General features: G+C 39.8%; 5 protein-coding genes across 6 annotated transcripts; all 5 read right to left on the reverse strand.

Moving 5' to 3' along the window:
• Nucleotides 1-141: 141 nt before the first annotated feature.
• LOC144215773 (acyl-CoA dehydrogenase family member 11-like) lies at nt 142-4,479 on the reverse strand. The gene is made up of 15 exons (XM_077744907.1): nt 4,336-4,479; nt 3,404-3,693; nt 3,013-3,236; nt 2,816-2,915; nt 2,465-2,582; nt 2,243-2,385; nt 2,020-2,172; nt 1,822-1,916; nt 1,645-1,744; nt 1,405-1,545; nt 1,255-1,347; nt 1,018-1,125; nt 766-937; nt 638-704; nt 142-562 (listed from the first exon to the last, which is right to left on the reverse strand). The coding sequence occupies exons 2-15, from the start codon at nt 3,674-3,676 to the stop codon at nt 442-444; spliced, it is 1,908 nt and encodes a 635-aa protein (XP_077601033.1). The 5' UTR covers nt 3,677-3,693; nt 4,336-4,479; the 3' UTR covers nt 142-441.
• On the reverse strand, nt 4,467-13,157 carry LOC144215772 (ATPase MORC2-like). 2 transcript variants are annotated; one of them, XM_077744905.1, is made up of 28 exons: nt 13,111-13,157; nt 12,504-12,611; nt 12,067-12,120; nt 11,956-11,990; nt 11,810-11,878; nt 11,580-11,670; nt 11,349-11,457; nt 11,026-11,185; nt 10,719-10,830; nt 10,493-10,618; nt 10,340-10,419; nt 10,166-10,248; nt 9,974-10,059; nt 9,739-9,879; nt 9,496-9,650; nt 9,071-9,145; nt 8,671-8,799; nt 8,492-8,597; nt 8,214-8,346; nt 8,044-8,130; nt 7,655-7,897; nt 7,323-7,577; nt 6,676-6,781; nt 6,368-6,506; nt 6,115-6,282; nt 5,955-6,048; nt 5,424-5,612; nt 4,467-5,336 (listed from the first exon to the last, which is right to left on the reverse strand). In XM_077744905.1, exons 2-28 carry the CDS (start codon nt 12,569-12,571, stop codon nt 5,268-5,270), a joined length of 3,162 nt encoding a protein of 1,053 aa, XP_077601031.1. In that variant the 5' UTR covers nt 12,572-12,611; nt 13,111-13,157; the 3' UTR covers nt 4,467-5,267. The 2 variants fall into 2 exon arrangements, with proteins under 2 accessions (XP_077601031.1, XP_077601032.1); XM_077744906.1 differs by lacking the exon at nt 9,071-9,145.
• Nucleotides 13,158-13,320: 163 nt separating this feature from the next.
• On the reverse strand, nt 13,321-15,766 carry LOC144215696 (transmembrane protein 248-like). The gene is made up of 7 exons (XM_077744781.1): nt 15,619-15,766; nt 15,103-15,269; nt 14,539-14,794; nt 14,360-14,453; nt 14,137-14,278; nt 13,923-14,063; nt 13,321-13,833 (listed from the first exon to the last, which is right to left on the reverse strand). Exons 2-7 carry the CDS (start codon nt 15,259-15,261, stop codon nt 13,813-13,815), a joined length of 813 nt encoding a protein of 270 aa, XP_077600907.1. The 5' UTR covers nt 15,262-15,269; nt 15,619-15,766; the 3' UTR covers nt 13,321-13,812.
• Nucleotides 15,767-16,656: 890 nt separating this feature from the next.
• On the reverse strand, nt 16,657-19,832 carry LOC144215557 (putative phospholipase B-like 2). The gene is made up of 12 exons (XM_077744584.1): nt 19,592-19,832; nt 19,419-19,512; nt 19,183-19,341; nt 18,993-19,093; nt 18,681-18,895; nt 18,397-18,491; nt 18,124-18,284; nt 17,925-18,020; nt 17,776-17,847; nt 17,548-17,700; nt 17,303-17,465; nt 16,657-17,210 (listed from the first exon to the last, which is right to left on the reverse strand). The coding sequence occupies exons 1-12, from the start codon at nt 19,801-19,803 to the stop codon at nt 17,040-17,042; spliced, it is 1,692 nt and encodes a 563-aa protein (XP_077600710.1). The 5' UTR covers nt 19,804-19,832; the 3' UTR covers nt 16,657-17,039.
• Nucleotides 19,833-19,942: 110 nt separating this feature from the next.
• On the reverse strand, nt 19,943-25,705 carry LOC144215962 (putative RNA-binding protein 19). Its single transcript, XM_077745195.1, has 24 exons — nt 25,546-25,705; nt 24,895-25,077; nt 24,701-24,814; nt 24,583-24,612; nt 24,244-24,472; nt 23,880-24,127; nt 23,736-23,795; nt 23,550-23,628; nt 23,394-23,465; nt 23,130-23,336; nt 22,918-23,048; nt 22,678-22,799; nt 22,496-22,592; nt 22,293-22,403; nt 22,012-22,212; nt 21,874-21,943; nt 21,644-21,795; nt 21,503-21,563; nt 21,326-21,405; nt 21,180-21,235; nt 20,871-20,987; nt 20,679-20,784; nt 20,467-20,587; nt 19,943-20,392 (listed from the first exon to the last, which is right to left on the reverse strand). Exons 1-24 carry the CDS (start codon nt 25,579-25,581, stop codon nt 20,310-20,312), a joined length of 2,766 nt encoding a protein of 921 aa, XP_077601321.1. The 5' UTR covers nt 25,582-25,705; the 3' UTR covers nt 19,943-20,309.
• Between the last annotated feature and the right edge of the window lie 51 nt (nt 25,706-25,756).

Raw genomic sequence — 25,756 nt, forward strand, 5'->3', positions numbered from 1 at the left:
CCTCTTGTAATGTCCAACCTAGCTCGCTTCACTCACTGTACTTTCTATGTAGTATTCCATAGTATCTCTATAGTAACTATAGAATGATTACTTCTAACTCAGTACTGAAAGATTTTATGTTTTATTGTTGGTGATGAAAACATTGAGCAATATTTAATATGAAACAGTATATCATACAACAGTATATATACTGAAATACTTTCATTTATTGGCGGCTTTTACTATTTGCATGTTTTCAAGTTGTTGTTGTTTTTTTTTTTAGATATCATGGCTATGAATGAACATTACCATATAAATTAACCATGTCTCCTACAATACTAACTGCAATGATTTCCATTGGTTACGCAATTAAATATAGATTCCATTTGTCAGATGCGCCTTAAAAAAGGGGTGTGTGTATGTTAATTACCAAAATAGAAGAACAGCAGCCAACATTGTGTATCAGTTTCCGCCTTCCGTTTCCTGGTCATACACAAGAACTGAATCAACACCGAGTGAGGTGGCATCGTAGTGTCCTCTCGCATTATTTGATGCCACCACACAGAGATTTTGTTCACACCACCTGAAGAATCAACATAAAAAGATGACATATGCTTTAATCTTTCATTTAGTTGTATTTCTCACTTTTTGTTTTTACCTGAGCGCTGCATAGACATCAGCTGGAGACGCTTCATTCCAACTTGCGTGGTCAATGAGAAGGGCACCTACGATCAAGAAGGCAAAAGTTGTGATGTGAATGTATGATTGGATTTTGTGTATCTGTACCCATATAGATGCGAGCCAGGGTGTATGCCAAGTCTCTGGCTGCAAGTTCCAGGTAGCCTGGCATCTTGTTGGTTGCCTCCTGGACAAATCCTTCTAGTTGAATTAGAGCCCTGTGGACTGTTTTCACAGCTGGATTCAGAGAGGACACACTGGAGGCTCCTGCAAGCAGGGTCTACACACACAACACATTTTTGTCAGGTCGGTCCGGTTTGTCTAGTTTACAGATTTGTTGGTGCGTTTTTCCAATTTTACCTTGCAATGAGTGAAGTAAGCTGGCAGAACCATTCCTGAGCTTCGAGCCACACATCGCAGAACATCCAGGGATAAAACATTGGTCGTACCTTCCCATATGCTCAGTACCTAAAAACAAAAAAAGCATAACATTTGTTACATCTATGTTTGTGACATTTCTTTGATGATAGATGAAGATGATAGACTTTTTTCATTATACAGATTTATGTACATTTGAAGGTGAAAAAAAAGTGTTACCTGTGCGTCTCGAAGTAACACAGGTAGCCCGGTGTCCTCAATGTATCCCTGCCCACCAAAGCTCTCCAAACCCTCCGACACCACCGCAACCGCCTGAAATGAAACATGATATCAGGAGTCCTGATTACCATTCAAGGAATAAATGCTCACCTGTTTGCCAGTGTAGAGTTTAACAACAGGCGTGAGCAGACGTAAGAGATGAGCATCGAGCTGGGTGGCGATGCCGCTCTCTTCTCGTCCCAGCAAACGGCACACGTCCATCACCAGGAGGAAAGCGCCACGAGTTTCGACCTGTGCGCGTGAATGGGAGCCATACCATAAGCCCTTGTGTTCTTCTTCTTGTGTGACCAAAGAATGATGGAGGATATTGCCAACTCATGGCCATCTTACCTCCATCCTAGCGAGGGTCTGCACGTGCAACGGGTGCTCTTTAAGCAGTTTTCCGAAGGCAGTGCGGCGAGTTGCGTAGTCACGTGCTAATTGGACCACCCTGTCAGCACGTAAGCATCACAAATCAGTTCATTTGGAGTAAAAGAGAATCCGCTTGATTTATATGAGCGCTTGTGCCTTCTCATTGCCGCTGCTGCAGAGATGCTGTTGTGGATCCTCGTTATAGTCAGCATGTTCGCTATGGAGGCCACACCTCTTCCTTCTTCTGATAGCTGGTAGAATTTTTGGGGAAATAGATGGCAAAATGTTAATGGTTTTATTCAGGAAGGCGTAGCCTCCATTTGGATTCAATTTAGACCGCCGTCAGGATTTGACCTTGTGTGCTCGGAGGCCGTCCAGCAGCAGCTCGGCCGTGGGCATCTGTCTGGTTCCCAGTTTGTCCTTCAACTTCTGAACTTCAATCCCGCTGAGACGGCCATCGCGGTCTCGGCTAACCCCCGCGTAGAACAGGGACAAACCTCTGCTGCCCTGACAAAGACATACGTGCAACCGTCAGTGAAATGTCGTCCATCACACTCATGGTATGAGTTATACCGACCGGTGTGGTTCTTCCTGATTGGTCACATGCTCTTGCCAGTGTGAGAGTTACGTCTGCATCAGTGGCGGAGGTGAACCACTTGTAGCCATAAAGTTTGTAGCAACCGTCTGTTTGGGGAACTGCCACAGTTTCTGTTCCACGAGCTGAACACATACACATAATAATAAGCAACACAAAAGTGGATATGCCCACAAATTACCCAGCATTTTAACTTCAACTCACCTACATCAGAACCTCCTTGTCGCTCTGTCATCCACTGTCCCGATGTCCAAAAATGCTGAGGGTCACGGCTGGTTAGTCGGTTGTAGGCTTCTTCTACAGGCCAAGAAATGCCTAGAGACTTAACATAAACAAAATCAGATAGGTTGACTTGGAATAATTTTTTTTAGAGTGTACATAATGCAGCGAAATAAAAATAGGTTCACAAAGGTACATTAATTGTAGTAAATAAATTTGGATGATTCAAGTGATTTTAAGCATGCAGCAATTCAACTTCCTTCTCAATTTCTACACGTTTTCACAATCACTGAGCAACATTACAAATCTATCAATCAGGAAGAGATAGTAGTTCACCTGAATGACTTTGGCAGCTCCATCAGTCATGGCCAGAGGACATGTGTAGAGACCAGACGAGGGCGAGAACATATACAACTTGCTCATTTGATAAACACGACTGGGGAAGGAAAAAAAAACACACTTGGATCAATTCATCCTGTCAATGACTATCCTACTTGTTATTCAATTAGCGCAAAAGCTCGGCGGTCAAAAACCTCCATTCTGCATACGGCCTCTCATAAGCGATCGCGACCAATCCCTCCCGCGCTGATAGAGCTTTCATGCGTTTCCATGCGGCAGAAGTCACGATGTGGTCCACTCTGCGTCCCCAAGGGTCAAAGTTCACTAATCGCGGGGGAGTGACCTCACATTCTCTTCCCCACGCATCCACCTCTGTCGCCAAATGCTCCCCAAAGGCGCATAAATCTGCAAACACTGCCTAGAAAACAAAAAGTACAAGTCTAAATAAATGACCATTTCTATTGTAATTGTGGTCTAATTTTGACATTAGTCTTCAGAATTAAAATACCTGCAATCTTGTATGTGCTTTTCTATCAAAATCTCAGTCTGACAGTAATATCACATTTGAACATGGACTTTACTCACCTCTTGAGGAAGGTGCCTTCTCAAGTATCCTCTCAAGAGGGCATCCGCCAAAAAAGGGTTCTTGAGCACAGGCCGGTCCTGAAAAAACGATCCAAGCCTGGCTGCAGAAAAAGGCAGAGTTGCCGCTGTTTCACAGAGTTGCTCCTCCTGAGATGGTCTCGAGCCTGCTTTTAGGCTGCTCGTATATCTGATGGTGCTGGGGGTGCTGGTGACAGAGGACAGGACCTTCCAGCCACTGCAGCCTGTAAACAGGCATCGCTTTGGGGCAGACATGGCTCCCTGTCCACAGTCTGAAAAGTGGGAGGGATAAAATTAAAAAAAAACAAAACTTTCATTCCTTTTTTTCACATTTTAGGCCTGAAAGGGAATTAACTTCACCATAGAGTTCCATTCATACATGCCCAAGGTCTGAGTGAGAGCCCTATAAGTCCCCTGCTACTCAAACTATACAAAAAAATAAATAACCCAGCAAGGTGCACAATAGCATCTCCTGAATGCATTAACAGGAAAATTGAATAATAATGTTGAATATGTTGCTTCAATTCATTGCTTGACTTTTCATCAATTTGATTTGCTCCAGATGATCAATGTGAAGATCACAAAAACTCAGAAGTTAAACAAACACAATATTAAAATCTGGGTCAAAGTTTTTATTCAATATCGGGACTGGAAAAGATATTCCCTCTACCATTCCCTGCTTCTACTTTTTATTTTTACTATAGATGATGTTTAGTCGTGTTTTGGTTAGCCTTTCACACGAGTTAGCAGAAGAAATTCGCAAACAATTCAACTCGATCGAGATGCAAAACTACTTTCTGTACGACTTATTGTATCTATAGTGACAACTACATCTTAGATAATGTGAATTTGTTACGTTAAGTCTTTAAGTGACGCGTAAATATGAAGTTAGTAGTCAGGGAAAGTGTCCTTACCTTGCAGAGAAGCAACTGTTGATTTTCACCAAACCTTTCAAAATAAGAGCATGGAGAATGTCGTTAATTATCGGTAGAGCGCCACATAATTTCACATTTCTCCCATTTACATTCCAAAATAAAAATGTACATTGTAGTTGAGCCATTTTTATTTTTGAAGTAAAGATCTTTCAAAAATACAGAACCATTTATTCCAACTTAACAAGAACACCAAACATGCAAAATTGAGTAAAATATTGACATGTTAAAATATGTTCAGGAACGGAAAGACAGGTAAAGATTAAAGTAGGAACACTCTACTTTTGCATTAAACTGAATTTTTCAACAAACAAACAAAAAACGTGTTAACTTTTATACTGATAAAACCCAGTATGCTTTTTATAGTGTGATATATTCAAAAGTTCTAGTCAAGCTGGCCAAATATGGAGCAGTAAAACGAGTAACACTGACATTTGAGTGTACAAAAATAATAGTAAGCATTAACATATGAACAGCAGTTCAGAGGATGGGTAAGACAACCCCAATTCTTAAAATACAGGATAACAACTTATCACTTTACAAAGGCGCAAAATAAACAACTATATTTTCCTCACTGCCTTAAAGTGACTAAACTGTGTCAAATCTACAAAGTTTAAAGCAAGAAAGGAGTGTGACTGTTCAATTAGTACAGTAGAGTAGTAGCAGGTTCATAAAAAGTACTAAAACAAAATCCACATGCTAAATTGGGAGCTGTCCACAAACAGAAAAAGAAAAGACAAACACTAGAACAGAGTGTACGCTTACTACTAAATTAAGAAAAAGGGTGTATCCTTAACAAGGAAAATATTTGACACTCAATTATGAGTGCCTGGAGAGATGCAAGTAACATGGCCTTCAGTCATTTAGTGAGCACAATCTTCTTCCTTATTGTTGATTTATGCCGTCCATCTTGTTTAATCTCCTTTAGTGAGAAGGTCCTCAATGTATGCATCAAGCTCGTCGTCGGTATTGATGTCAATATCCTAAACGGAGGAAACGATGATTGCTTTACATTTGTCATCTCTTCCAAACCATCAATAAATAAATAAAAAATGAGTAAGCTGTTTAACCTCTTGAACTTTTTGTAGAAGTGCAACAATATTGGTTCGTAATTTTTGTAGTTTCTCATCCGCCTCCTTCAGTTTGACCTCTGTGCTGTTGCTTTTGTCTTCCACGGCTTTGGCCTTGGCGTCTGCTCGGCTCTGGTACGAGTTGCACAGTGACTGGAGACCCGATTCGTACTGCTGGAAATATTCTTTCTAAAGTTGAAAAAAGAATCACAAACAGTATGACAACCAAAGAACAGTACAACTTCACCCCTACAGCTACAGCCATGATGTCACCAGTAGGTGTCATTTGCATTTGACATAAATGGTGTAAATGGTTTAACTGTGCATGTTACAGTGTTAAAGTACTGTACTCTTAATGCGGGCCAACTATAGTGGTATTGGGTAAACTGTATTTTTCCAAGTGCTGTTTTGTGTACAAAGTTTGAAAGCAACTGCTGTAGAACATTGATTGAAATTTTGCAATTGCAGCTACTTGAATATCTTATTTATTTGCACTTGTGCATTGTCTGCAAAAAGTGTCTTTAATCCCACCAGAGGAAAGGCCACAAGGTCCTCTGCCGTCATGCTGTTGACATCATCCTTAGGAATCTGAAAAGCTGGAGGGAAGAAGTAACGCAGCATTGTCCTGAAAAGAAAAGTGACCTTTGTGTCAGTCCCATGTTCATTCAAGGTGAAGACAACTTCCACTCACCTCAACATGGTGACCAGGCTATCTGTCACCTCTCGACTGGTGCCAGGTTGCGTGGTATCTGGCTCCATGGCTGCAGACACTTTCTCATTCTCCTGCTGGGTGTCTGGCGTCTGGGTGATGGGAGATGCCGGACGCATCAGGCGGACTTCATCACTGCCTTTAAACACCCTTCACAATCAGACACACTCATGTTATTTGCCGGAATATTTTTTAAAAAATGCATTTGTTAAACAGCGGACAAAAAAGTTTTCACCATCTGTCTTTCGGCGTAGCTCGGGGGACATAGTCAAACTTGACTTTCCAGCGAACACTCTGTTTGTTGGATTCCACAGCGACGACTTTCCCCGTGAACCACTCCTTGTTGACGCGTACTTCAACGAGCAGTCCCTTATCTTTAGAAAATAGAAACAAATCTGTTAGGATTGTGTATTTGTGAATTTTCAAGCCACTGAATCATTTGAGATATTCTCCATGAAGAGCAATGATTCTTTAGTCCTCAATTGTGTATGAGGAGTGCATTAACAACAGTGATAAATAAACACAACATTCTCGATTTGATACCTTTCTGAGCATTCTTAACGTCATTTTCTTGTTCTTGCTGTAGAGCCATCTCTGGTTCCTTCCTTGATTCTTTCTCGGGCTCCTTTTCCGACACTTTCTCTGGAACCTGCACAGGAATATCTCACACAAATCAAACCACAGCAAAGTGTGCAAAATGGATGTACAGACATGTTGAATTGAATCCATGTTAGTGAAAGGGGTGAAAGTACAGTCAGTATCATGCCGAAAAGATCTTGACTGCCAAACACGATGAATGGCATTTTAATAACCATGTTACACGATAATGATTAAAAGTTGAGAAGAGCAGAAGCAAGCCATCTTTAGGACCGAGCGGAGGGAAAAGCTACCTTGGGTTTAGCAACAGGGATCTGGCGTGGAGGAGTAGCGACTCCTTTCTTTGCGGGCTGTGAGTTTTTGCTAACCTGTTTGGTTCACAGCAGACAGGCTTTGTTTGAGCACCTTTGAATAATGGCGTCAGTAAAGTGTCTACCACTGACTGAGTTCTTTCTTTGATAGCTCTCTTCAAAAGAACCAATGGCAATGACAAAAAAGCGATGCTGCTTTGAGAAGTTTAAGCAAGGGAGGCAGTGGCAGACGCATGCACACATTCACTATGGTCAATGTCAATCACATTTCAAGATGTTTACCTCATCTAACTTGACACGTTTAGCAGGTGGGGGCTTTTCCACCACTTTAGCCCGGTTACCAGGTGCAGTGTTCATCTTTGACTTCTTTGTCTGAGGTGCTTCACTTTCACTCTCTTCACTTCCTTCCTCCTCCTCATCTTCTTCTTCCTCCTCCTCGTCCTCCTCATCATCATCATCATCATCATCACTGTCCTCCTGCACAATTCTCCTGCGTTGTCCTACAGCGGAGGGCCTACCTGCCGCTTTAGTGGGTGTCTATTAAAGAAAAAAAAAGTCAATCTTTCTTTTTTGGCACTGTATTTCTAACTTCCGAAAATGACATGCATTTTTACCCTAGAAGTGCGGCTAGTTGGGGGTGTTCTGGAAGATTTGGCCACGGGCTTTCCTGCGGCTGACTTTGCCGTCGCTTTGGCTCGAGATGGCTCAACCTTAAGTGAAGTGGGGGGAGCGGCGGTTATCCGGGTGGGCCGCTGAGTGAGGGAGCGGGGGGGAGGAGTACTGTGCGGCGACTTGAGGTGAGCTGGCAGCGGCGGCGAACGGGGCCGGGCGATAGACCTCTCTGAGGATCGAATTCCCTTTGGTGACAACAAGAATATTGCTAAAATACTTGTTGTTGGTCTAACTCAAAGCAGAGCTGCAAATAGTGTATGGGGAAAAATAACCTAAAGTAGCCAAGTGAGTGGAGAGACAATTAATATATGAGTGCAATTCCAATGGGTACCTTAGAGGGGGTTTCTGCTGTGGGCCTCATGCTAACATCCAGTGGCAGCTTCTTAATGTCTGCCGCAGATTTGACAGTATTGGTTTTCTAAAAAGGGGTTTTGGAAAATTGGTAAGGTACACGTGAAGGCAAAAAAGAAAAATTCAGGCTATTCTGATTAAATGAGCTACCTGCAATGCCTCCAGTTTATCCTGCTGCAGTTTGATTTTCTCCTCAAGTTCTTTTTGTTTGTCTTCAGTTGTTTGTTTTTCTTTTTTCAGGATACCACAGGGCAAGTTGGGTTTCTTTTCTGGTGCGTCACATCTGTCAAAGTGTTACAGTGCTAAACCCTTTGCAAATTTGTTGTATAATGACAAAGTCAATCCATTTTTTTTTCTCATGAGTTTGTTTGGCAATATATATTGTGGCCAGTAAGCAAAAAAATATTTCAGGTTATATATATCTGTACCTATCCTGGGTGCTATCTGGGTTCATCAAACACACCCAACTGTCCGGATAGCGTTTGTCCACAGCATCCATCTGGAATGGCAGCGTTCTCCACTTTAAGCATTTGTCTAAAATAGAAAACATCCATATAAGTGGTGTATGTGAAGCTTTGTGGCAAGTTTGTGTGGATCCTGGACTCACCACACTGTATGGTCAATGGAATCTCCATGGCACGACGTCTCTTATATCTTGTCTCCGATGAGGGAGGTGATGACCAGCTGGCCGACAAGTACCCAAACTCATCCCAGAACTTCACGATGCCTTTCTGAGCTGCATCACACAGAGTAAGCATTTCACATGGACACAGCACTAAACTCCGGACACGGATGAAGCATGCATGAACACCCCTTCATTTCAAAAGGAGTAGATGAACTCAACGTTGAAGATTTGAACTCCCGAAAAAAAAAGAATGCTTTCAGAATAACATCGTGCAAGAACATTATCGACATTTCATGAACACGTAAACATTTTTATTTATGATAGCTAACATGGATGGTTTCCAGGGAAAACGTTGTTCCTTGCAACAGCAACATTCACTTACTATCTTTCTCAAGCTTAAACATTACATTATCATCTCTGCTGCTTCCTTTCGAGATGACTGGCTTGATGGAGTAACCTGTGTCAATAATATTTCAATGCTAGTCACTTTGCATGCAATTCGCTACAATACTCATTGCTTTATCTGTTGATAGGGCAGATGAATAGTTATTTATTTATTTTAAAATGTAAACTTGACCACATATGGACATCAAATTTGCTATAAAAAATGTCATTTCTATGATGTATATTAAAATGGATTGGACATCTTTTGGCGTTAAGGCAGCCTAAAGTCAAACATTAGCCTTATAGAAATTGTGCATGGTTTTATCACATCATTACAACAGCACAAAATGCAATAATATGCTATCAGTTCCAAACTAGTAACATTTTGTTGGATTGAGATTATGAAAGACAGATGTTCCTCACCAATGCTGGTGTCCTTCCAATACTGAGCCAGATGTTCCCCCATGGATTTAAGCAAATGCCGATACTCTTTAGCATCTGCAAAATCTTGCTTGTTGTGAGTAGGCTCCAGAACTAAATATGGAACATCCACCACACCGACAACACCTCCACAGGCCCTGTTTAATTTTTTTTAAAAAAATGTTTATGTAACCGTTCAAGTATAATTCAAAACACAGGCTGACTTGGACAGTGCGCACTACTCACATGCCTCCATCCAACTGTGGACCTGTCTTTTCGTACATCTTGATAAGACGGGAACAGTTGTATACAAACATTCCATCCAGATCCCTCTGTTCAATGTTAACTCCAAATATGAAGTTGAGTTCCTTGGGCTCCTTTAACGCTCTGAGACAAGAACATGAGGTTTAATTTTTGTTTGGATTTTTAGATTTCACAAGGGGAAACTGTCTATCATTACTAGTAAGGACATTTATCGTACTTCTGTTTGGACTCTAGAATTCTTTTCTTCATGTCAGCATCCCGCCTAAGCATCATGGAGGAATCCTGAGTTTTCCTCAGCATCGTCTAGAAAAAAAAAAACATAAACGGACGGGTGTGTGAAGTGGGTAGTTAGCATTAGCAGCAAATTAAGCCACAGTCAACTCTGAAGCTGATTCCGTTTTTAGCTTACTCGAGAATCTTTTGACAAATCATCTGCAAGTCTTTCTTCCATGGCCAAACGCTTGCTTTCCGCCTCTCGGGCTTTCTCCTCCGCTTTATTTTAGATGACAGAAAATGAACCAGGTCAATACAAGAGCATCAAGAGGGCATGCTATAAGAACAAAAAGATATATCACCCACTGACCAATCTTTGCAAGGTGATCTGCTTTCTTGACCTCCTGTTCGGCACGGGTTTTAAATCGAGTCGACGAGTACTTATAAACCCTGTGAACAAAGAAAACAGGTGAGGCAGTGTTCACCTGACAAAATGTTGTTTGAAGTACTTGCGTCACGTTACCTAGGTTTATAAAGACAGCAGGACAACCTCTTTGTCCTCACTTTATGACTCTGGATAAAAATCCTCATGCGTGGGTCGATGTACAAAACTGCAGCATATGCTCTAAATGACCTTCTCTCTGGTTTACTGTAAGTGAGGGAAGGGTGAGATTTCAATTACAGAATAGTAACATAATTTGGAGACACTAAATTGTTTCTTGACAAAAAAAAACATGACACAAACTCACACTCCCTCAGCAAGCATTCCAGCCATCAGTATGTCCTGGTGATCCGTTTCCACGTCCAGCTCAGGCTCTCTGTTGTCCATCAACTTCAGATTATAGATAATCACCAGGGTACCTTGACACAACATACACATGTCAAAAATGAGAAACTTTGTGGTTGATAAATGACAGTAGGTTGTTGCCTTTTGTCGTATTGTTCATATTCTTTTCACTTTACTTCCATTTTTTTTATTGAGGGTTTGAGGAAAAACCCAATTTGAATCTTCATTATGTATGCTAAGAAAGTTAACATTGAAAAGCATGTGCTCACCGCTTGCACTTTCAATTTTGCTGAACTGCTCCATCAACTCCTGTTCAGTTTTAAATGGCGAGTATTTGAATATCAGCTCTGTCTCTATGGCGTACTTCTCCGGGTCAGAAGTCATGGGCTGTTTAGTTTGCAAATTCCAGGACGGGAGAGGCACAATGACCTGTGGGCAAAGAAATGATAAAGGGCTATGAATAAATTTTATGATCAGAAAAAAATACATATATTATACAAAATTCTATCCTAGGAAGTGAAACACAACTAAAAGCAATACAACGGCAATCCTGTTCACATTTGAAAAGTAAAATGGCATTCATTAGCCTGACCTCATCGAGACCTTCCTCTTCATGGAAAGTTCTTGATAAAAAAAGGCATGTAAGACTGTTGCCTCTCTTTGTAAACAAGATGAAGTCTTTTCCGATTCGCATGGATCCCCTATAAATAGACATACAAAAAATCTTTTATATACACTTTTGCATACCAGAATGACAAGTAAAGTCTGTCTATCCATCTATAAATCAATCATAAGCAGTTTTATCGTAAAAGAAGACGCTTACGATTTAAGCCCATTTCCATATTGTCCTATTTGTGTGGAATCAGGCGATCGTTTGCTTGACTTTCCAAATTGGATCACCTGGGTTGCCTCACCTAAAATAAAAAAATATTTTAAAAATCACAGATTTCAATATATAGGAAATGTGGCCAAATACATTGAGCTGATCTTGCATAAAACAAAAAAGGACTAAACATGACCTTGAAATGTCATTTGTAATTTAAATCTACTTACTTGGCTCCATTCCAGTCCCATCATCAAGAAAACATAGCATGTAGCCACCCCGTAGTTCTGGCCTTTTTTCTTTTAACACATGATGGTGTCAAGTTAACTTAGAGGCAAAAAGCAAACATTTTTTTTTGTATTTAATCTGCAGTTACCTGTGTAGATGTCAATTCTTGTGGCATTAGCATCTCTAGGAAAGGAAAATCCTTATTTAGTCACATATCAAAGATCTTAAGCTGTTCATGAAGAAAAAGCAACAGAAATACCTGGAATTGTCCACAAGCTCTGCCAAGGCTCCAAATAAGAACTCGTGGGTTGTTCTAAAATCACATGCCATTTATGTTATTACATCAATCAAATGATCATTCCAAATATCTAGATTCTCTTTTAGCCCACAGTTGATGATATTCATGATTTGGGACATCAGCTCACAAAAAAAGTAATTGGGCTTCAGTCAGCCTTTATTTTTTTCCCCCTGAATTAACGATCCATAGATGTCACTACAGGATAATAACATAGAAATATGTATATTTGTATCCTATAAATAGTAATAAACTTTTCACTGCTCACTTAGGTATTGCTGCAGTGGTTGGGACTCATTGAAGAATGACATTGTGAATACCACATTACATACCATGCAGTCCAAAGGGAATATTTTTGTTTTGGAAACATTTTTCATGGCAAACAGTAAAGCCTCACTTACGAGTTTGTATGCAGGTATTCAAAGGTAAGTTGAGCCCTACTCAAGTTGCTGTAGTTCGAGTAGGCCATGACCTCTGCACTAGCCTCTCGATGGCCAATTGTTTAGGTCCTGCAGAAAAGACAAAACGCAATCTGATGAGATAAAAATGTATTTATAGCAAAGCCTCTGCAACTATAGTGACTGCTACGTGATTTCCAGGATTTGTGGTTGAAGTGCATTTTCGAGGGAAAGTATTGTTTTGGTTCATGTTACAAGACCACATGACCGGTACGTGTACAGGTCGAGGAGGTTTGTTGCCACGTTTTGTGCAAAGCCAAAGAAAACGAGATTGTTTGTGGTTTGAATGTATTACACATCAGACATTGGGAGTACATTGATAGACGTATGTAATGTAACGCTAACGTAATAGCTGGCCTTAGCATAGTTGGACATTGTTTATCAAATAGCAGTAGCTTCCCAGCGAACGTTAGCTTTATTGATGAGCTTTTAAAGAATGACACATGGCTGATATGTTATTTTATTTTAACATGTACATGGCGGCTAATAAACTCTGTTGAGTTAAATCCATTTTTATTATGATACATTCGTAGTTGTTGTATGTGCTTACCTTACGATATGAACTTGCTTTCCTTATGGCCTGCAAAGCCACGCCTCTGTTTTTCTTCTTCTTCACTTTTGCTAGTAGGAATTGCGTACAAGTAGCAAAACTACTTTGCTGCCACTTTTAGCTTTGGAGTGGAAGTGTCTTTAAAGTACCTTAAGGTTCCCCATATGAAAGAGTAGTAGTATAGTTATTGTATTTTCTCTATAGTCAGTTTATTTTCCTTTGAAAATTTAATTTCTGCAGGTGGGTCTGTCATGGACATACATTATATATAAAATGCATGGAGGCCCTGGCATGTGACCTAAACTGAATTGACTTGTAAAAACAAAGTCTCGTTTGCTATTTATTGTACTCGTACAGGATATATTCCCACAGTAACAGTAGAAACTGTGCGTCAATAATACAGTTTAACATTTAAACATCAATATAATATTCAAATCTTTAAATTAAAAATAAATAACAGAATTTCAATTTCACATTTCTCATCCACTGATGTGAATTTTTTTTAACCCATATACATATTAATTACAACTTAACATATATTTTTCAGCTTTACATTCCATCTGGCACAAAGTTATACAATGCAAATACCTGAGACACTTGATAATAGTAAAAAAAAATGTTGTGCTCAATAGGAAACCAATAGCAAGAGGGTTGTTTTTTTCTCACATCTTGGGATCAAATCCTTCAACATTTTGTTCATTTTCAAGTGTCCAGCAAAGGTTCCTGCAACAAACAACAATGATAGCATTAGCAATAAAAACAAAGTTGGACATTCTCGACAAGTGCATGATGAGAGAAGAAGTGACATTTACATTTTGAAGATCCAGTCCCTTCCTGTGGTAGTTTTGAATCATTGAATGTGACAGGCTTGCAGCTAAACAATGTATCAAACAAACTCCTATCAAACACACGCTAACTTCTATAAGATGTCTCACTGCCACCCACTGCTCCTCCTGGAAAGAAAAATTAATGGTTGACATGAGGTCTTTGTCAGAACAGGATACTTATATTTCTCCCATTTGGTACCTTTGTTAACATGACGGTAAGAGTGGGGTCATTTCTGAAGACGAGACTATAGCAGCCTTGGGTTGTTTGTGTTAATGGGTCCATTGCCTCCACGGGGATGAGTGAATGGTTGTTGCCAGATGCTTGACAGACTGGAGGAAGTCTACATGAAAAAAAATGCAATACTACACATTAAAATGCAGGATCTTCATTTTAAAATACACTTGAGTGCACCCAAACTCACCGGCTCATGGGGAAAAGGGCTATTGGAGCTCTTATAGTGAGGCAAGTGTAGGTATCATTTCCAAAGTGAATATTCACATCCACAATCTCATTGCCTATCAAGGAAAGCAATTTCTCAACATTTAGAAAATAGAATATTCTTATTAGATACAAAATTCAGTGCTAAAATGGAATACCAACCCCCAAGATGCAACTGACTGGCTGTTAAGGTTGTGGAAAGGTCAACATTTTTCCGAAGGTCATGAGCGGTTGTGATAGTGAGAGGAACCTTCAGATGCAAAGTGGTGATATGTGATGTCAATTCAAGTGAAATATTTTCATCTTTTTTCTGTTCTGGAAGAGGATGTGGCACTCGGGAGACCAGCTCATCTGAACTCCAGTTTTTTCTTACACAAAAGTGGAACAGTGCTAAAGTAGAGAGGAGATGGTTCCAGTCCTATGAGAGAGAAAACAGCATTTGGGATCATCTGTAGGAAATACAGTAAGAGAGTATGGAAGTGCAATAATTAGTCATTATCTTATCAATTTGCAAATAGCATTCAATTTTCATAAACCTTGGAAATGTAACATTTCAAAAAACAATATTTCTACTTTTCGGTTTTTCTCCATAAAAGCAAACCTATCATCATTTTTTAATCAAGAGAGGTGATAGTCACTGTTGGCTATTTCCTGGATATGTTTTTTTTTTTTATCAGACTAAAAGAATAATTGAATTAGAATTAATTTGTATGCAAACAACCTTACTTTTTCCGAATCAGGATTAGGCAGCGTGTGATTTGTGCTATAAGAGCCGATGCAGATGAACGAGATTGCCAGTGTCAGCAGACACAGATAAAATGTCACAGCTGGTGGGTTCTGGGAGACAAAGTCTTTAATATTGTTTATTGGTTGCCAAGAAGCCATCACAAAACCTGAAATGAAACAAAAGAGGGGAATTCAATGTCACTTACAAGCACAAAGTTAAAAAGGCTGTTTACAAGCAAAATGAAGCTTCATTTGCCAGTGGTTGTGTAATACTACATTCCTTGCCAATGCACCATATTGATTTTAAATTCCCATTTTTTTACATTCTAAAGCCCCGTGTACAAGTATAAGTACAGCGACAGTAACGAGTGAATGGCCTATTTTTCCCATACATGCTGTTAGATGCAATGTTTTGCTAAAATACATGATGCCAGTTTTTAGCTTAAAAATTGTGTCAATAATTGACGACACGACTGCTACTACATTGCTCTGAAGATACATGTTTAAATGTCATACCTTGAATCCGAGCAAGAGATTATAAACTCGTTGTTTGAATGTAGTTGCAAATCTTCGTCAATGAGGTCTAAATTCATAAGGTATAGAGAGCGTGTTTTTACGACACTTTGGACAGATTACGGCTGTAAACAGATTGGGCGACTCAAACCACGTGACCTGTCAAAATACTTGACATCGGTGCGATGGTACTCAAGAATTATACTTTAATCGCCCATAATGGCGAATGGATAGTTGGTCTTTTTAACTGATTTTTCTCTTATAATGCAGTGTTTACACACTGTCAGGTTCATTAATAATTACCTTCGTCCGTAATTATCAATAACTGCAGGAAGACATCTTATTCAATTATTGACATTTAATTAAATAGAAATGGATACAACAGGTAAAAACCTCCGGAAGGGAGAGTTACAGCAAGTGTCCCTTACAACTTCCGAACGTCTCTTCGAATAGACGTTTTCGTCCCATTCTTATGGTCACAAGTTACAGAGTTGTTGATCATTCCATCACGTATGAGTAAAAACAACATCTGGGACTACAATAACAATCAAAGTATTTTACTAATAACAAAAACAGGGACTAGACCTAACAACATTTAGATTAGAGTAATTATACAACCTCCTTGACCTAAGAATCATATAATATAATCATAATCATATAATCGTTACATACAGAAAAACCCGAAGTGTACGGTTACATAACGATAACAATATTCTTGTTATTGTCCGAATAGCCCTGTCCTCGTCACCAAGGGCCCACCAAATCTCAAGGACCCAGATTGGGTGGATTGTTTGTATAACCATCCTGGAACAGGCTGTCTAGGTTAAAGATGACTTGGTGTGACCTCAAGACTTTTGAAAAACAGAAAGAGAATGATTTAACAAAGTAATGAATTAATACAAAGAAAAGAAAGAGATTGATTTAATAAAGAAATGAATTAATATAACTATTATAATAATAAAACAGAATAAACCCAACACACACTTTATAAATGACAATGACATGGACATTTAAAAATAAAGAGATCCACAAATCACAAAGCAATGATGAGGACAGTTTATTTGGAAATGTTTCCACGCAAAAATAAAGATTGAAATTCCAATTAACAAACCAGTATATGTCAAAAAAATAGTGGTTTAAACAAATCTAAAGAAAAAACATTAAAACGTGCTGACAAATAAATCAATGCAAGAAATACAATTGCAGTCAATTACTTATTTTCATATTCTTCATATTCAAATCAAACTTCTGTGCCTAAATTGAGCACATAGTGCAAACGATACAGAAAATACAGAAAACATCATCTTCACACCGTGTATCTCCTGTGAAATGAAAATTAATTTAGTGTAAGCATTATTTCTTTTTGAAAAACAAACATCCACATTGCTTTCAGGGCACCATTTTTTTGTAAGGCATCATTGCAATCAAGAGGTCCAGGTCACTTTAACGGGTTTAAATGCCCAAATATCAGGTTGCCCCATGTGTAGCAGGTCCTTAAAAGGAGATGTGCTCCACTGGAAAGGCGGTACCTGGTCCCACGTGGGTCCACTTATTGCCAACATCTCATACCGACTAAACATCCCGTAAGATGTCATCTGCAAAAAAAAAAACAGACATAAGATGAAGTGAATCAAGTGTTTCATCTAAAGCCGATATGTGGACTTATCCAATGAAAAACGATAAATGCCTTCATATCTGTTCCTCCATGGGACCTTTGTCGTAAAGCGCCAAATGGGTAAGTGCCGTTTGCTGGGTTCAGGTCTGAGCGAGCTGAGATGGCGTTCTCGCCATTTTCGGTTGGATTGCAGCCTTGGCATCGTGATAAGGGGTCCGTTTTAAAATTATTATATCTGAACAGAATACAACAAATGAATCATTATTTCTGAAACATTTAAATATATATGCAAAATTAACATGTTGGATGGGGCAAACCTCATGAGGCGCATCATGGAGGCAACATCAGTCACGGTTTTGTGGTCTCTCTTGAATATCAGAGCCCGTGGATTCTGGTCCAGAGAGAACCACGAGCCAAACTTTTCCACCAGTTCATTGCAGCCGCTAGCATTAAATATTTCTTCATAGTACCTAGCATCACATATGTTGAAAAAACATTGTAAGTTGCAAACAAAGGACAGTCACATGATGTAGATGCATACTCACGGTATATTGTAACTTGCCCAGTATCCTTTCTGAAGCAATTCTTCAGTTTTATCAGTATAAACTACTCGACCCCTGCATATTTTTTTAAAAGAGTTGAATGACCCATTTGAACCAAAAATAAAAATAAAACGAGAGCTTCATAGACCTACGGAATTTGCTCCAATACGACAAATAGGCCCTCCTTGACCGCCGTCATGCCTGGAGTGAAGTGGTTATAGTCCACGATCATCCACTGGTTATTGTACCTTGACACAGCAAGTATCAGAACGTTTTTATTATATCGTTAACTCAGGATTCCAGATAAGATGTCAGCAACTAGAAAAGAACTAAAGAATGCTCAAAACGTACGTGCCACTGTTGTACTTTTGGAATATCTCTGCCCAGGCTTTAGCAGTCACTGCTAGTCGATTTGCTACAATGTTCCTAAGCCATTCCATCACGGTGCCTGTTGGTTTAACAGACTTACACAGAGCAGGGTTGTTGTTCCCAATGGTGGTTTCCAGGGTAACCTGCAGCCAAGAGGTGAATTATTCAAAACATATCCATTTATTGTTGGCTAAAACCAATCAGTGTCTGTCAAATGACTAACATGTTGTCATGACTACCAACGGGAGCTCTTACCAGGCCACTGCTAAGGATATAAAAGTCATCTCCAGAGAAAATAGATCCAGGGTAGGAAGAGAATGCCTGGACTTGTCCAGGAAGAATAAGATTGACTGGAGAAAAAAAAGAAAAAATGCAAAATAAGTGTGTTCTTATCAACTTCAAATTCAATTATAATTGCCCACAACATTTCCTATTATCTAAAATGCTTGCTGTTCCATGAAAACAATGCATGTGACTCCAATCTTTTTCTAAACACTGTGTGTAAACTCATAATAAAGAACAGGAGTTTTTAAAAGTACCCAATGGAGAAACTTTGAAGGCAAAGGTGTACTTCTTTATGATACGCAACATTGACTGGTAGGTATTCCAGGTATCATGGGAAACAAGTAGATCCTTATTGTTTGGCAGCAGCTTAATGAGAGCAGAGCACGAGCCAGATCCGAGTGGCCGAGTCCGGCTGGATTTATTCAGAGCCGATTCTAGGTCTTCCAGATCTCCACCCATTTGGAAGAGTCTGGTTGATAGTACAAGGTGGGACAAGATGATTTGGTGGGCTGGCTTTGTTTTTTTGTTTTTTTTTTATGGATAAAATGCAAATGACATTTACTTACAGGAAGCCAAATGGGTTGAAAGATAATGGGCCAGTCGGAAATGACAGTTCTTCATTGTAACTGTCCTCCAGACCTTTGAGCTGAAGAAGAGCCAGGCGAACCTGCCATAGAGTGACAAAAAACAATTTCAAAATGTCTTATTTTTTTGTAATGATGACAATTAGGATATTTCTGAGCACATCCAGTGTACCTGGTGCCAGTATGGTGAATTTGGCTCATTCTCTATTTGCTTCTGAATCCACTGCAGGTTGATGGTTATGAAATCTTTAAGGCGATTGCAGTAACCAGAATCTTTCGAGAAGGGTCCACAGTAACCCATGAGTGTGTTCATCCAGTGCTTGTAGATAAGCTAAAAAATAACATGTATACTGATTAGTTTCATTGAAATAACACATTTTCTCTGTAAGGACTAGTAACTACGCCGACCTGAGATGTGACTGCAGCCTCCACAGCTCCAGCTGCATACGACTGGATGCTGTCATTGTATCGACTGCTAGTTGTCACCTCCAAGAAAGCCCAACTGCGATGATATAAACACATTAAAATCAAATGAATGCGTCAAACTAATGTTTTTTTTTTTCAAGCCTTGAGCAACCTACCCTGAAGTTTGAATGCCGTCGGTAAAGTTAGCCCAGGCCACAAAATCTTCCCTGTAACCATCCACAAGAGTGAGCTGGCCCGTGGTTTTGTCGATAATCGCTGTTTGTACTACAGCTCCAACCAAAGGATTGAATAAAACACATAAACTTGCTAAAACGAGCAAAAGCCTCCCCAAAGAGGACATCTGGTCTGTTTTCGCTATGTCAGCCATGTTCAATGGAAAGTCACGTGGTAAAATCACCTGATGACAGCAGCCGAATTTAAACGTCAGTGCGTTCGCCATATTGGATGTGGCGAATGCAAATTATTGCTACTAGGTTTCCTTTTGCAGGTAAAAAAATACAGACATATGTATATTTATTTTTTAATTCAAAAGAAACACCATATTCTAATTTAAAACAATGTTTTTCCATTTAAAATATTTCATGATTCTATACAAAAAATGACCGATCCATGGGCATTTTTTCTCGCAATAAAAGCACACGAGATGAAGACAGCAATACATGTTGTCATTTTGCATTTCAATCCTTTTTTAGGGGATAAAAAATGGTTCCAATGGGTAATGAAAGACGGATGAAATTCAGATCCACTTAGATGTTCAGATTGTTTCACAAAATATCATAAATGAACTTTACGAACTTCAGTAGGACTGAGAAAAAAAAAAGCCCGTCGGTCCCTCAATTCCTTCTTTTCTCAACTTTGGCAAAATGACCAGTTTTAGTCCTCTTCACCATCTTGAGTTTCCATGTTTTCCAGAATTCCTCCTAGCACCTCCGCTTTTCGTTGTTTTTTGCCAGCCACTAAAATTGAAAAGGTCGCAAGAATGATTCCCTTGATCCCTCATTCATCATCACACGTCACAAGCTATGTTTACCATGAAAATGTTCCGCTGTTTTCCGTCTCAGTGTCTCCACTGTTTCCTCTCCATCAGCCCACTCCAGCACGAGGCGCCTCCCGTAAAGATGGGTACTGTGGCACAAGGCAGCAAATGCTTTCTGGAGGTAAAAGCGGGCATGCCAATGTTAATAGTGTATGTTCATGACAGACGAGTTAATGAAGACAAAAGCATTGTTTTTTTTCTCAAACCTTGGCATCCTGCTTAGTGACAAAGTCAATGAAGCCAAAACCTCTATGACTCCCGGTACCTGCTGCTTTTTTTGGAAGGCGGGCGGTTTTCAGCTCTCCAAATGTACTAGGTTAAAAAAATAAATAAACTGAAGAATTAGTGGATGAATTCATTGTGTGTATGCAAAGTGAATAAAAGGTTTTGTTGGCTACCAGAATAGTTCACGAATTTCCCTGACAGTGGCTTGGAAGGGAATATTTCGCACAAGGATCTTCGATCCCGTTTGTTTCTTTTCTGCCTGCTTTTTCTTGCGTGACACTTCTGTTGTTCTGTACAAAGTCAAGACAAAAAAAGTTTAGATAACCATTAACAATTGTCGGGCACAATGCATGGATATTCCAATAATATAACAAATTGAATAACATCTTTATTGCATTCCCTGCAACACTTCTAACACTATAAAAGAGCAAATCAGGGTGAGTTGATATCTTGAGTCAAAAACATCACCAAATTGAGGTTACCTGGTAGCTCTCTCTGAAATCTTCAACTCTAGACTGTGTCCATCCACACTGCAGCGCTGTTCAAAGTACAAGAGAAAAAGCTATCACATGACCACAAGGCAAAAACAAGTTCCAAATAGTAAGCACAAGGAAGGAAATCCGAATACCTGAAGTTGTCGCAAGGCTTTTTGCGCTGCTTCAGCTGTCTGATACTGAACAAAACCATATCCCATTGATAGCATTTTGCCTGCAAGTTTAAAAAAAATAGTTAGGCGTGCGAACGCCAAACGTGTGTTGTTTGATTGACGGTGAAAAGTATATGAGAACGCGGCGGTCATGTATACCCTTTTTGTCTTTTTTCTTGGAGATGGTGCAAGACTTCACCTTGCCACATTTTGAAAAAGTCTGGGGTGCAAAATAAAAATAGAAGGCAATTAAATCAATTATTTTTTTTTTCCACTTTCTTTCGAGTTCTGAAATTGTACCTCTTGAAGTGTTTCCTCCGTTGTGCTAAAATCTAAATTCTTGATGAAAAGAGTGGAACCCGGAACATTACTATCCTCTTCGTCCTCATCTTCATCCTCTTCCTCTTCTTCTTTTTCTTCCTTCTTCTTCTCTTCCGCAGCCTCTGTTCTCACTTATGCGGATTCATAAAATTATTATTCATTTAAAATAGTGACATGAATCAGTTTCACTACTGACTTTGGAATCGTACCTGGTACTGGTTTGGCTTCAACAAACACCCCTACAGGCGCCCACTCCAAGTACAGTGGGACGTGATGGAACTGATGGACAGACATACACCCAGTCACTTAATTTTCTCAATCAACAATTTGACAAAATGGAAAGAAACCTTGCTATAGGCCAGTCTGGTGAACGCTCGTTTGGCTTCAATGGGTTCCAGGAACTCCACAATGGCGGTGAGGCCGGAGGGCGGCAAAAGCACTCGGCCCAAAGACCCGTGAGGGGAGAAAATTTCTTCCAAATCCGAAACGGTCACTCCGGCCGGGAGGTTCTTTACCAAGATCACAGAAGTGCTCCTCTCGGCTGCTGCCTGCACACCACAACAAACCACTTTAACAGGCTCTTTCTTCTTATCGACACAGTTCTCCGAGTGCTTTAGTAAAACCGTACCTGACTAAAGGAATCCAAACTCACAGCGTTGTCTATTAGAAACTGGCGAGTCTCTTGGACAATCTGTGTCTCTCCCAAAGCCATTCGCACGGCAACACTTCCTTTTGTTTGCTGGAGAGACGGCAACAGAGAAAGGGCACAGCATCGTTTTGAAAGAGCGGTATCAAGTTAGATAATTGTAAGTAGACAGGATGAGAATTTACGTCGTCTAAAACTTGGCTTTTTGTGGTGTTGTATTTTTCAGCAATGACGTCGGCCACGGCACTCGTGCCCATGAAGAGTGTATTCCAGTTGTGTGAACTATAAACCAAGAGATTGAAATCAACAAATTAAAAAAAGAGGACAAAGAAGAGGAAAAGGAAAGGGTTGATACGATTGACATTACTTTGAACTGGAAGCTTTGTTTTTGGCATCTTTTTGACGTTTGTAAGACGAAGAGCCATCCGTTTCTAATGATTCGTCTTTTTCCTTCTTCAGTGTGGATGGGAGGAGGTGAAGCATTCTGCCCTGAAAAGAGAATAGAACAGTCAACCTCCCCTTTTTGAACTCTTTGGCCCTTATAGTTAAGTATTATTTGCTGTAAAATGTATACACAACATGTTGTGCAACATTATGCCCAACTTACCTGAAATATGTGCCCGTCCAGCTGGGACAAAGCCATCACGGCATTTTCCGGAATCATGTATGTAATGAAAGCAAAACCTTTAGGCCTCTTTGTAAGAGGGTCAATAGGGGTAAGCACGTCAGCTAAATGACCTAAGAGTGAAGCAAAAGGCAAATGGGAATTATTAAATAGCACATAAACATATTCATCAGTTTTTTGGATATGCAACTCGCCATATTTAGAGAATAATTCCTTGATGTCTTCCTCTGTGCACGTGTACGGGAGATTTCGAACAAAAAGTCGTCCCGATTCCGCAACGTCCTCTTCTTCCTCGTCCTCCTTCAACTTCCTGGAAAAGTCTTTGTCCATTTTTTTGTTCTTCTGGTCATTCTTCTTCAATTTGGATGTATCCACTCGGAAAACCTCAATGTAGCGCCCTCCTAAAAACAAGCACATGAATAGAAGCAAACTCCCACCTCTTATTTTCTAGATCTTACCTATATAATCCTTATTTTTCTTCAAAGCTTTTTCCACATCTTCTTCAGAATGTAAATCGACATAAACGTAGCCTATAAAAGAAACAAGACTTTTATGTTGATCCAATAAAGAGACACAGTCAGCTATAATTTATGTGCCAGATTTCAAAAAATTACCTGTTCTGTTGCCACTTTCGTTTCTTCCAATTCTGATTGCGGCAGGCTTTTGAGGTACCATGAATTCTCTAATTTGTTGCTATTTTCAAAATCAGACACAGTCATGTTATTACTCAAAAACGGACAAATGTCACATTTTTTTTCCATCAAACATACACCATCCACAAATATTGTAAGTACATTCACCTCTTTAACAGTGAATGGGACGCCTCTTAACTTCACCATGAACTCGGTTGTTGGTCCCAACTAAGACCAAAAGAGGGAATAATGCACATTGAAATGCTTTGTAATTTACTGTAGACTGTAGAGTGAACCTGACGTATGACTCACCTCTTGCTTTCTATTTTTCTTCTCTTTTTGCCATGTTTTGCCCTCAGCGGAACCTGAACTTTTCACCTCGAGAGTGGTTTCTAGGTCTCCGCTCTCATACGCGCTGTCGTTAACCTGCGTAGATCCACCATCTCTCTTTTTGCCATCCGCCTTCTCACTTTCGTCCATTGGGTCCTCAGTTGGTAACATTTTTGTGCGAAGATAATCCATGTCTGACAAATCAGACTTCAGAGCTTCTTTGGTGGTGCCTGTAAAAAACAAAATATAAATGCTTTTTTTGACCCGAAAAAACTAAATTACAAAGAATGTAGTAGTAGCAGCTACTCGGTGGAGGGAAAGTCTTGAAATGTTCACTGTTGCTTACCCTCGTCTTCACTGTCTTCTTCATCATCATCATCTTTTTCATCAAATTCATCTTCTGACTGGTCAGAGTCAAAGTTGAGGTAATCATCTGCCGCCACTTTTTTTTTGGTCTTTTGTTTGGCTTGGACAGGTTGGACCACCTCCTCCAATGCATCGTTGGCCCATGTTGTCACTTCTCTTCGATTCCGGTGCACGGACAAGAACTCCTTGAAGCTCTCGTCTTCCTCCAGCTGAGGCACATGGGAATGTATACACAAACGTTATGATTGCAATCATGTAGTTTGGGAAACCTTGGACTGTACAGATGATGATATCAAAACAGAAATTAAAAGCAACTTACATCTTTCAGTGCACCTTTCTTTTCCTTTTTCTACAATTAAAACCAAATACAAGATCAAAATGTGATATTATAAAGGTGAATTTCATCTACTGTTTCAGTTGAAGAAACAATTTCCCACCTTCTTTTTGTCAGGTTCACTCGGTTTGGTTGGTTTGTCCGGTTCGGAGCTCGGAGTGTGTTTGCTCCAGGCTTTTGCTTTGGTGGGGTCCCCAAATGCCTTACACATCTCCACCTACAGGGCAGCCCACACACTGTCACATAAGCAGCAGGAATGCTTTCTTTTCTGATATTCCAAACGGGTCGATAACGTACCGTCACTCTGGATGTATCCACAAAGCTCCTGTGAAAATGCTTCAAGGCGGCGTTTGCCTCTTCCTCGCTTTTGAAGCCCACGAAGCCAAATTTGCGGAACTTGCCCTCCTTTGTGAACTTGAGAGTGCAGTCCGTGAGAGTCCCAAATGCTGCAAACAACCCTCGGAACCTTTCCTCCTTAATCTGAGCACGAGAAGTATCAATGTAACCATACTGAAATGTTGTATCTGAATGCAATATTTGATTATGAAAGTATCAATACTTAAATAATATTTGTTTTTGTATTCCCGCATTTGACCAGAAAGTAGATCTTATAGGGAAAATTTGTTTAGACATTACTCTTTTCAGTGATGTGCATGGAGGATATTTCAGCATTTTTTATCCTTAACGGTCCTAAACGTCCTATCAATTTGAACTAGGAGGGCTGATTTCATTCGCTCCCAGATAAAAGGGATTGATGAGTGGACCACGTTAATGTGCGTCTATCATTGTTAATATCAATAAAAGATCATTGAAAAAAATCATTCGATGTCTTTTGTTTGTGCGGTATCACAGACCTTAGTTGAAAAAATGTAGTATTGTAACAACAGTACAAGTTACACGTTCAGATCACTGCAACCATAAGTAGTTTATCTGATTTTAATGACTTACCCCATTTGGGAGGTTTTTAACGATGAGTCTCGACATGCTTGGGTCTGCAAACTGTGTGATGAAGTAAAAAGTTGGATATTTAATATATGTCAACAAACGAACGTGGACAGTGTACTAGGTCGCCATGCTTTAGGAAATTTCTTCTTTGTTGTTGCATCTTTCTGTGCCTTCTAGAGATATACTGCCACCTATTGGAGTAGATAGTAATTGC

The sequence above is a fragment of the Stigmatopora nigra genome, chromosome 22 (genome assembly GCF_051989575.1).
Source record: "Stigmatopora nigra isolate UIUO_SnigA chromosome 22, RoL_Snig_1.1, whole genome shotgun sequence".
NCBI classification, from domain to species: domain Eukaryota; kingdom Metazoa; phylum Chordata; class Actinopteri; order Syngnathiformes; family Syngnathidae; genus Stigmatopora; species Stigmatopora nigra.

Coding starts and splice junctions, on each gene's coding strand:
- LOC144215773 (XM_077744907.1), bottom strand. CDS start 3,676: ATGTCTGCCCCAAAGCGATGCCTGTTTACAGGCTGCAGTGGCTGGAAG. Junction 3,237..3,403: donor GAAGGCACCTTCCTCAAGAG/GTGAGTAAAGTC, acceptor TTTGTTTTCTAG/GCAGTGTTTGCAGATTTATG. Junction 1,917..2,019: donor ACGGCCTCCGAGCACACAAG/GTCAAATCCTGA, acceptor AAATTCTACCAG/CTATCAGAAGAAGGAAGAGG.
- LOC144215772 (XM_077744905.1), bottom strand. CDS start 12,571: ATGGCCTACTCGAACTACAGCAACTTGAGTAGGGCTCAACTTACCTTT. Junction 10,420..10,492: donor TGCTGTCTTTATAAACCTAG/GTAACGTGACGC, acceptor CTTTGTTCACAG/GGTTTATAAGTACTCGTCGA. Junction 6,283..6,367: donor GCTACGCCGAAAGACAGATG/GTGAAAACTTTT, acceptor CTGATTGTGAAG/GGTGTTTAAAGGCAGTGATG.
- LOC144215696 (XM_077744781.1), bottom strand. CDS start 15,261: ATGGCTTCTTGGCAACCAATAAACAATATTAAAGACTTTGTCTCCCAG. Junction 14,064..14,136: donor TTACCGTCATGTTAACAAAG/GTACCAAATGGG, acceptor TTTTCTTTCCAG/GAGGAGCAGTGGGTGGCAGT. Junction 13,834..13,922: donor AGGGACTGGATCTTCAAAAT/GTAAATGTCACT, acceptor TGTTTGTTGCAG/GAACCTTTGCTGGACACTTG.
- LOC144215557 (XM_077744584.1), bottom strand. CDS start 19,803: ATGGCTGACATAGCGAAAACAGACCAGATGTCCTCTTTGGGGAGGCTT. Junction 17,848..17,924: donor GTCGTATTGGAGCAAATTCC/GTAGGTCTATGA, acceptor AAAAATATGCAG/GGGTCGAGTAGTTTATACTG. Junction 17,466..17,547: donor TCCATGATGCGCCTCATGAG/GTTTGCCCCATC, acceptor TATTCTGTTCAG/ATATAATAATTTTAAAACGG.
- LOC144215962 (XM_077745195.1), bottom strand. CDS start 25,581: ATGTCGAGACTCATCGTTAAAAACCTCCCAAATGGG. Junction 25,078..25,545: donor TTAAAAACCTCCCAAATGGG/GTAAGTCATTAA, acceptor TCTCGTGCTCAG/ATTAAGGAGGAAAGGTTCCG. Junction 20,785..20,870: donor GAAATTCGTGAACTATTCTG/GTAGCCAACAAA, acceptor TTTTTAACCTAG/TACATTTGGAGAGCTGAAAA.